General features: G+C 45.5%; 1 protein-coding gene across 5 annotated transcripts in view; it reads left to right on the forward strand.

The window, feature by feature from the left end:
• The first annotated feature begins 481 nt into the window (after positions 1 to 481).
• lrrc9 (leucine rich repeat containing 9) overlaps positions 482 to 10,000 on the forward strand; it is a 23,376-nt gene continuing 13,857 nt past the window's right edge. The window contains exons 1-15 of one of the 5 annotated variants that reach the window (XM_053620199.1): positions 482 to 881; positions 1,474 to 1,692; positions 2,033 to 2,173; positions 2,318 to 2,381; positions 2,779 to 2,849; positions 3,067 to 3,249; positions 3,424 to 3,579; positions 3,700 to 3,875; positions 3,972 to 4,103; positions 4,430 to 4,609; positions 5,121 to 5,238; positions 6,178 to 6,313; positions 7,185 to 7,331; positions 7,556 to 7,680; positions 7,922 to 8,134. In XM_053620199.1, the coding sequence (XP_053476174.1) occupies positions 828 to 881; positions 1,474 to 1,692; positions 2,033 to 2,173; positions 2,318 to 2,381; positions 2,779 to 2,849; positions 3,067 to 3,249; positions 3,424 to 3,579; positions 3,700 to 3,875; positions 3,972 to 4,103; positions 4,430 to 4,609; positions 5,121 to 5,238; positions 6,178 to 6,313; positions 7,185 to 7,331; positions 7,556 to 7,680; positions 7,922 to 8,134 (2,115 nt within the window). In that variant the 5' untranslated portion in view covers positions 482 to 827. The remainder of the gene's footprint in view (positions 882 to 1,473; positions 1,693 to 2,032; positions 2,174 to 2,317; positions 2,382 to 2,778; positions 2,850 to 3,066; positions 3,250 to 3,423; positions 3,580 to 3,699; positions 3,876 to 3,971; positions 4,104 to 4,429; positions 4,610 to 5,120; positions 5,239 to 6,177; positions 6,314 to 7,184; positions 7,332 to 7,555; positions 7,681 to 7,921; positions 8,135 to 10,000) is intronic. The other 4 variants (XM_053620194.1, XM_053620198.1, XM_053620197.1 and 1 more) reach the window with 4 other exon arrangements.

A 10,000-nucleotide genomic window follows, 5' to 3' on the forward strand; every position in this document is an offset into this window, starting at 1 on the left:
TCCGTGAACGACACGTGCGTTAAATCAAGCGCGAGTCGTCGGAACCAATCACGTGCCGTCGTCTCATCCGGGTATTTACAGTCTTCAGGTGGAAAAATGAACTTTTCCAGAGTGCCAGCTGGCTCAAAGGAACACCTTAAAAAGACACATTCCAGATTACACGGTAAAGTGTATAATCATCTTAACTTGAAAGAAAACGTGGCCTATATTACAGCGTACAAGTACAACATTTCGATTTGTTGCTACAAGTGAGCTCGCTTCTACTGTAGTTTGTGAACCTTGTTATCATGTGGAGCATAACACGGCGATACAAAGATAAATTAATAAATAAAAAAACCACAATATTATTAATACCGTAAAAGTAAGATGTTTAAAAAAGCGAGTGAAAGTAATAAAATGATATCAGCGCCTTCTGCTGGCCGAGTGAGAGATTACTACCACAATTCCAATATGACGCCTAATTCCAAAATGGCGCCTTAGCAACCGAGCCTCAGTCGCGCTTAGCAACCGGTTGAAGTAAACATTCCACGGAGGTAGAATCTCCGGTGTGGAAGCTGAGAAATGCGTTTTTAGTCAAACGAGAAGGGAAATATTTCTATTTTCTGCCGACTATGTCCCTTATCCAGGCGGAAAAGCGTGACTTTAATAAACACCTGCGGTTAGAGACTGAACTTGGAGCGGTTAGCTAATGAGACACTGCTAATTGACTCGTGTGAAGGAATTTGCATTAACTAGCTTAGCTTAGCCTAGCCTAGCTATTCGGCTAGATGGAGTTTCTGATAAATTAGGATAAAGTGTTTGTTTTTGTAAAGACGGTGTTAAAGGAAATGACTCAAAGTAAAAAAGTGGGACTGAATGATGACGAAATTATCAAAGAGCTGGTAAGAGCTAAGAGTTGACATTCTAGGGTTTGTTACTTTATAAAATTTATTTATTAATTAATCATTTTATTTATTTATTTATTTATTTATTATTATTATTATTATTATTATTATTATTATTATTATTATATTAAAGCTTGTCACCAAGTAAAATGAAATTGCGAATTTTCAGAATTTTGTAATATTCTTCAGTGATGATGGTTTGTTGTCCCTTATTAACTAACAGCATGAAAGATTATAGTATAGGTTTTATTTATATTTAAAAGCATATAAAATGTGCAAATCTGTGAATATAATAATAATAATAATAATAATAATAATAATAATGGATAAGCATTTTTAAACAAACTATTAAAATAAAATAAATCACTTAATATAAATCAAATAAATTATCATTAATAATAATAATAATAATAAGAAGAAGAAGAAGAAATTGATTTGAGTTGAGAGGAACGAGGTCAGATAAAGTGTTCAGAGTTTCCATATGTACAGCAGAAATGTGATTTATTTATTTTGTATTTTTCATATTTCTCTGGATGTTATTTCTGTGAATAACGCTTCTAATGACGACGATTCGCTCTCCTCACCTCAGTGTGTGTGTAACGGCTTGTCCTATGAGAAGATCTGTGAGGACGGGAGTGGGGTAGAGGCTCTCGAGGTGTTCTTCTCGGGGTTTCCCCGCATGGTGGGCCTCTCTCTGTTCCCCCGGCTGGTCACACTCACCATCGTGGGGCAGAACGTCCGCGAAATCCAGGGCCTGGAGGACTGCCCGCTGCTCCGGGAGCTGTGGGTGGCAGAGTGTCAGCTCACTGTGAGTTATTCCCCTGTAGCGCACCTCACTGTAGGAGAATTCCTGCTGACGACTCTGTCCTGAAGATGTCGGAAAATGTACATTTACAGCTTCACCTCAGACTGTTACGAAGCGCTGGCACTGGAGACTCCTTCCGTAAACGTTAAACAAACATCTCCACACAGATGAACAATCACAGCTGTTACTATAGAAACGATAACGTATTAGACCTGTGCTACTGTCGGAGCTGCTGTTACAGAAAACTAATCAGCACCTTCTGACCAATCACGATCCAGAATTCAGCAGGACCGCGTGCACTCGCACTAACACACTGTTATATACTGTACATTATGTATTTTAGGAGATCTCGGGTCTGCAGGAGTGTGTGCAGCTGCAGAAACTCTTCCTCTATGATAATAAGATCAGTGAGATGAGTGAACTGGAGTCCCTGACAAACCTGAGCGTCCTCTGGCTCAACAACAACCTCATCGCCGAGATCAAGGTGATCACAGATGAGAGGAGACGAGACCTTCTGTGTCGCCAGCAAACAGGCTGGATGAGAACGATGTTTATATATCTATGTCTGTTGGGATTTATGTAAAACACTCTGTCTGTGTGTGTGTGTGTGTGTGTGTGTGTGGAACAGGGCTTGAGCACACTGGAGAACCTGATGGAACTCAACCTAGCTGATAATCTCATTACAACTATAGGTGAGCGTGTGAATATTAAAACTATAATAATAATAATAATAATAATAATAATCGTGTTCGCATCCTCAAGTTTTTTGTTTCCTTATATGGTCATCATTTCCTGTCCTTGTTAACGGATTTTTCTTTTGTTTGCCGCCTCGTTCTTTCCCCGCACAGAAATAGGATATAAACATATTTACCAAACAATACACTGCCTAATATACGTGTTAAAATCATTTCTTTGCCGCAGAAGCGTGGACGCTGTAGTAATACGATAGCCGGGACGCCCAGATTTAACATATTACGCGTAACACCGTGCCCCGCCCACCACTACCCCCCCCCTCCCCGTCCCAGCTTTTAAGTAATAATGATGCTATTAATTAAAAACGAGTCCGTCGTGTGTTTTTATGTTTCTCAGGAAAAAGTCTGGAGCAAAACAGGCATCTCCAAAGTCTCAATCTGTCAGGAAACAAGATCAGCTCTTTTAAGGTCTGAGATTATGCTCTTTTTCTTTACAGGGGTGTACAAACTTTTGTCGTTATGAAGCCAGAAGGAAAAAGTGTCAAGTCTCTGGATTAATGAAGTTAAATAAAATAAAATGATATTTTATGGTAAGGTGGTAACATAAAGGTATTCGAGATGAGCTGAGGTGTGTGTGTGTGTGTGTGTGTGTGTGTGTGTGTGTGTGTGTGTGTGTGTGTGTTAGGAGCTGACCCAGCTGGCGTGTCTGACTGAGCTGAGAGAACTCGGGCTGAACGATCCACAGTCGAGTCCGAACCCCGTGTGTGTGTTGTGTAATTACTTCACACACGTGTTGTACCACATCCCAACGCTACACACACTCGACTCGTACAACGTGTCCTCAAAAACCATCAAGGACGCTGCGGAGGTGTGTGTGTGTGTGTGTGTGTGTGTGTGTGTGTGTGAGTGTGTGTGTGTGACTCATTATAAAGATGATGTGTCCTCTATGTAATGGTTTGAAATAATGATGTTTTATTGAAAGTACCTGTGTGTGTGTGTGTGTGTGTGTGTGTGTGTGTGTGTGTGTGTGTGTGTGTGTTAGTCCACGGTGATGAAGAAGAGGATGTACTATCACATGCGTGTGCGCTGTGTTCAGAGACAGCTCGACGAGACAAAACACACACTGCAGCAACAGAAGAAGAAGCTTCAGCAGCTGCCTGAGGACAGAATATACACACTCAGCTACACACTCAAACACGTGAGTGTGCGCGCACACACACACACATACATACACACACACACACACACACACACACACACACACACACACACACACACTACAACACATCCTATGCTAACCAATCAAATCTTTCTCCAGCTGGAGTGTGAGTCCAAGGCTGCAGGCAGGAAGTTGGCAGGTTTGCGACAGGAAGTGACATCAGAGGGGCCAGGTGATTCCATGACCTCTGACCTTTCTGAATATAATAAGAGCCTGGAGACGAAACTGGAGGCCATCAGGGAACGGATTAAGATCTGGGAACAGAGATTAGACGAGTGAGTGTGGGTGTGTGTGTGTGTGTGATTGTGTACCAAAAAATATGTACCTATTGTCTGTGAAGTGTAGTCTCAGGTGAGGTGTGTGTTTCTCAGGGTGGAGGTACATTTCCAGCAGGATGTTGCCATGGCGTCAGACAGGAAGGACATGTCGATTCACTTCCTGGTGATGGAACTGGAGACAGTGGGAAACATTCGCTTTGAGGAAGGAACCACCAGCCATGCCTGGTACACACACACACACACACACCCACACACACACACCCCTCCGTGATGAAGAAGCTGTTTGAATCCATCTCGCACTGTAGTTTATAATGATTTTGGTGTTTTTAAGTGGATGTATTGAGTGTCGTCTGTTCATTAGTACGATGACGTACGCTCGACTTGTCACGTGGTGTCACGTGTAGTATCTGAAGTTTGGTATCAGACTGTTTTACATGAATAAATGAGTACAGTATCAGACCCTAGTGTAACGTATTCTCCATCCCGAATCCCGAGTCCTGACAGCGATCCACCTGATGCTCAGGTCCATTTCCGACGTGTGTGTCTCTCAGGTTTAAGCCGTGCTACGACCTGCTGCTCTCTCGGTTCTGCGTTTGGGACTACAAAGCGTACAACATCACCGGCATCAAGATCAACAGAATCGTGCGCGTGCATAACCGCATCCTGCGTCTGCGCTTCGAGGACAAACTGCACGCCATGCAGGCGAATAACGAGTCCTCGCACCTCTCACAGTGAGTAACGAGGTCCTGAGTAACGGAGACCAAAAAACCCCCATAACAGGTCGACGTGGCTTCTGTAGTTAGTCTGCCATGGTCATAAAGTGTATATGAGTCATTTATTTATTTACATCTCTTCATTACCAGATCATGTGTAATACATCCTGAATAACTGGTGGTACGTTCATGTTAATGATATATTAATGTGCGGTGTATTTACACTAAATGGATATTTGCGAAGAGACTTTTTCCTCCTCATTTCTGTGTGACAGAAGCGTTTGACCTCATTTCATTCGAATGATTTACATAACCGAGTATAAGAATGATCAAATTAGAACCCAGAACTAGAAACTAGACGGATTAGACAACCAGAAAACGCAAGAACTAAAAACCTCTGGATCTCTAACCTCTCTGTGAGGATCGTCTGGAGGAAAGAGGACTTGTGTACGTTTATTTTACCTGTTCGAATATGTGTGTGTGTGTGTGTGTGTGTGTGTGTGTGTGTGTGTACGTGCGCGCACATCAGAAACTACAGACGCCATCTGGAGTATCTGTTTTATGTGTTTGATCCTGAGGAAATCCAACGAAACAACGAAATCCTGAACATTCTGGAGAACGGCTTTAAATCAGCTGACAGCTGTAAGGTACTGTGTGGAAATCTCATTCCCCCATTTACTTCTAGAGTTTCATCTCCGCCATGTTGATACATTCAGCTCTAGAACAAACTCTAGAACCGTTTCTAGAACAGTGCTAACCGTCTAATGTGGAGCTCTAGATCAGCGCTAGAATCAGAACATCTCTAGATGTTACATCTCTCCGGAATAATCACTCCAGAATAATCTCTCCAGAATAATCTCTCCAGAATAATCTCTCCAGAATAATCACTCCAGAATAATCTCTCCAGAATAATCTCTCCAGAATAATCTCTCCAGAATAATCTCTCCAGAATAATCTCTCCAGAATAATCACTCCAGATTAATCCAGAATAATCTCTCCAGAATAATCGCTCCAGAATAAATTCTCCAGAATAATCCAGGTTAATCTATCCAGAATAATCTCTCCAGAATAATCTCTCCAGAATAATCTCTCCAGAATAATCCAGAATAATCTCTCCAGAATAATCTCTCCAGAATAATCTCTCCAGAATAATCCAGATTAATCTCTCCAGAATAATCTCTCCAGAATAATTCCCAGAATAATCTCTCCAGAATAATTCCCAGAATAATCTCTCCAGATTAATCCAGAATAATCTCTCCAGAATAATCTCTCCAGTATAAATTCTCCAGAATAATCCAGAATAATCTCGCCAGAATAATCTCTCCAGAATAATCTCTCCAGTAAAATCTAGAATAATCTCTCTAACAAAATCTGGAATAATATAGAATTATTCTTATATTATTCTAGAAAGCTCTAGAGATTAGCCTAAACTGATGGATTCTAGAATACGTTCTAGAATAATCTCTAGACGATGATCTCTAGGGATAATCAGGATAGTAGTATTGTGTAATTATTAGCATGTTGTTTACTCTGTGTGTGTGTGTGTGTGTGTGTGTGTGTGTGTGTGTATCTCTGTCTGTCTTCAGGCCATGGGTAGAGACTGTGCTGTGCCTCTGTCTAACAGTGTAAGCGCGTGTGAGGAGCCTCGTATAAGATGTGTTCAGAGAAAAGCCACCAGCCGCGGAACCGGAAGCACAGAGAACCCTCTGCCCTTCACACAGGGTCTGGATCTGATTATCTAGAACGGTTGTTCTCACGTCTGTATTCTGTTACCTGCTGTTATTTAGTGTTTCTGAGCTCAGTTATTTATCTAGAGCAGCGGTTCTCCACGTGCATTTATGTGGAACCGTGGTTCTCAGGCTGCGCCGGTTCTTCATCGTTTGGCAAGAGGTTCTTATCATCCAGAGTACAAGCCACTGTAACAAAATGAAAAATAAAGAAATCTCAGGTCCCCTGGCACCGCGTTCCACCGAGCCCACGTGGAGAACGACGGATCTAGAACAGTTCAGCAGTCATCTTTATCGAGAGCAACATTTTTACACAGTTTTTCAATCTACAGTATTTTTGTCATTCAGTTTATGATTCATAGCAGATTTATCTTCATCTGTTTAAAGAAACTGGATTTAATCAACAGCTTCAGTACAAGACGTATTTAAATCTGTGTAGAAGAGGTTTTTTGTTTCTAGAGCAGTGTGTTTCTACAGACGGGGTTCTCACAGCTATGTCCCTTACACATGATTGTTACTTTAGTCCCTGTGCACCACACAGTTCACGGTTCTCTGCTCCAGCAGAACCCTTTGAACCCCCGAAGTGCTTGAAGAGGCGTGTCATGAAGAAACGTGTAAGGGTTCTTCTTCAAGATCTCAGAGCATCGGATCAAACCTAGAGACACGGATCGATCTCGGCTGTGCTTTTTAATTATTGTATTAAATGTTAGAAATGTTGTGTACGTAGTGTAGTTGTATATAATTAACATCGTGTACACGTGTCTGTCTGGACCGTGTACGAGACGGATGAAGAGTTATTCTGTTGAAACACAGTGCTGTGGAACATTTCTAATTGCTCTGTGTGTGTGTGTGTGTGTGTGTATCAGGTCAGGTGATCATCTCTAAAGCATTCCTGGGTCACAGTGTTCCGCTGAGAGCCGAAGTGCCGGTGGACGCAAAGTTTTATCCCAAAGCTCACTCAGTGTACTGCAAAGCAAGCGCTAAGCAACACACCACCAAGCAGGGCAACACAGGTGTGTGTGTGTGTGTGTGTGTGTGTCTGAGAGAGAGAGACATATCCAGTGTATAGCTGTGTGAGAAATTCTTGTATGTTATTTCTGAATGAGCTTTTGATAAGTGATTTAAATATTAATAGTCTTTAATTTAAAACCGTTTAAATGTAAAGGTTTTTGTCATGTGTTAAAGAATGTTAAAGTGTGTGTGTGTGTGTGTGTGTGTGTGTGTGTGTGTGTTTGAGGAGAAGTGTGTTCTTCTGAGCTGCAGGGATGCTGTGACTGCAGTCAGAGACAGTCTCTGTGGTACGTGTTCGACCGCGAGCTGGTTCTGCCCGAGTATCTCATCGACTTTGAGTATATCACACAGGTGATGCACTCGCACACACACACACACTCTCTCTCACACACACACACACACACACACACACACACTCACCGTTTCCTAAAGTTCCCTGAAGGCAGGCGTCAGTAGGCACGAGGACTCCGCACTCACAGAATGAAACCCCTGCTGGTTTGGACACTGAGTAATTAAGGTCATTAACACGGTGTAGTGTGGAGTATTACGTGTTTAATAAAACCTCATTAAAAAGGATTAACTCCATGTTTAGGAGAGATCCCGGTTCTCCTGCGCGTGCACCCCAGGTCCTCCCAAAGCCCCTGTTGCCCCTGATGGGGTCACACCGGTGTCTAACCACGAGCAGGCCCTGGACCAGCAGGTTTTGGCTCTCGAGCCCGTCCCGAAGCCACGACCCAAACTGCAGAGCCTGGACGAGAGGAGCATCCTGACTGCGGCTCGAGCAAACGTCCTCAGCCAGATCACCGTGAGGGTCAAAGCACTGAGACGCTCCACGTTCCACACGCTCACGTTCCACACGCTCACGTTCCACACACTCCAAGCGCTCACGTTCCACACGCTCCACACGCTCAGGTTCCACACGTTCCACACGCTCACGTTCCACACACTCCAAGCGCTCACGTTCCACACGCTCCACACGCTCAGGTTCCACACGTTCCACACGCTCACGTTCCACACGCTCACGTTCCACACACTCCAAGCGCTCACATTCCACACACTCCACACACTCAGGTTCCACACGTTCCACACGCTCACATTCCACACGCTCACGTTCCACACACTCCAAGCGCTCACGTTCCACACACTCCACATACTCAGGTTCCACACGTTCCACACGCTCACGTTCCACACACTCCAAGCGCTCACGTTCCACGCGTTCCACACACTCAGGTTCCACACATTCCACACGCTCACATTCCACACGCTCACATTCCACACGCTCACGTTCCACACACTCCAAGCGCTCACGTTCCACACGCTCCACACGCTCAGGTTCCACACGTTCCACACGCTCACGTTCCACACACTCCAAGCGCTCACGTTCCACACGCTCCACACGCTCAGGTTCCACACGTTCCACACGCTCACGTTCCACACGCTCACGTTCCACACACTCCAAGCGCTCACGTTCCACGCGCTCCACACACTCAGGTTCCACACGTTCCACACGCTCACATTCCACACGCTCACGTTCCACACGTTCCACACGCTCAGGTTCCACACGCTCACGTTCCACACGCTCACGTTCCACGCGCTCCACACACTCAGGTTCCACACGTTCCACACGCTCACGTTCCACACGCTCACGTTCCACACACTCCAAGCGCTCACGTTCCACACGCTCCACACGCTCAGGTTCCACACGTTCCACACGCTCACGTTCCACACGCTCACGTTCCACACACTCCAAGCGCTCACGTTCCACGCGCTCCACACACTCAGGTTCCACACGTTCCACACGCTCACGTTCCACACACTCCAAGCGCTCACGTTCCACACGCTCCACACGCTCAGGTTCCACACGTTCCACACGCTCACGTTCCACACACTCCAAGCGCTCACGTTCCACGCGCTCCACACACTCAGGTTCCACACGTTCCACACGCTCACATTCCACACGCTCACGTTCCACACGTTCCACACACTCAGGTTCCACACGCTCAGGTTCCACACGCTCACGTTCCACGCGCTCCACACACTCAGGTTCCACACGTTCCACACGCTCACATTCCACACGCTCACGTTCCACACGCTCCACACACTCCAAGCGTTCACGTTCCACATGCTCCACACGCTCAGGTTCCACACGTTCCACACGCTCAGGTTCCACACGCTCACATTCCACACGCTCACGTTCCACACGCTCACGTTCCACACACTCCAAGCGCTCACGTTCCACACGCTCCACACACTCAGGTTCCACACGTTCCACACGCTCACATTCCACACGCTCACGTTCCACACGCTCCACACACTCAGGTTCCACACGTTCCACACGCTCAGGTTCCACACGCTCACGTTCCACACGCTCACGTTCCACACACTCCACACACTCAGGTTCCACACGTTCCACACGCTCACATTCCACACGCTCACGTTCCACACACTCCACACACTCAGGTTCCACACGTTCCACACGCTCACGTTCCACACGCTCACGTTCCACACACTCCACACACTCAGGTTCCACACGTTCCACACGCTCAGGTTCCACACACCCATGTTCCTCACTCCATGGTCCACACGCCCATGTTCTTCACGTTCCACACCTTCCACACGCCCATGTTCCTCACGTTCCACACCTTCCACACGCCCATGTTCCTCACGTTCC

This window comes from Ictalurus furcatus, chromosome 3 (genome assembly GCF_023375685.1).
Source record: "Ictalurus furcatus strain D&B chromosome 3, Billie_1.0, whole genome shotgun sequence".
NCBI classification, from domain to species: Eukaryota; Metazoa; Chordata; class Actinopteri; order Siluriformes; family Ictaluridae; genus Ictalurus; species Ictalurus furcatus.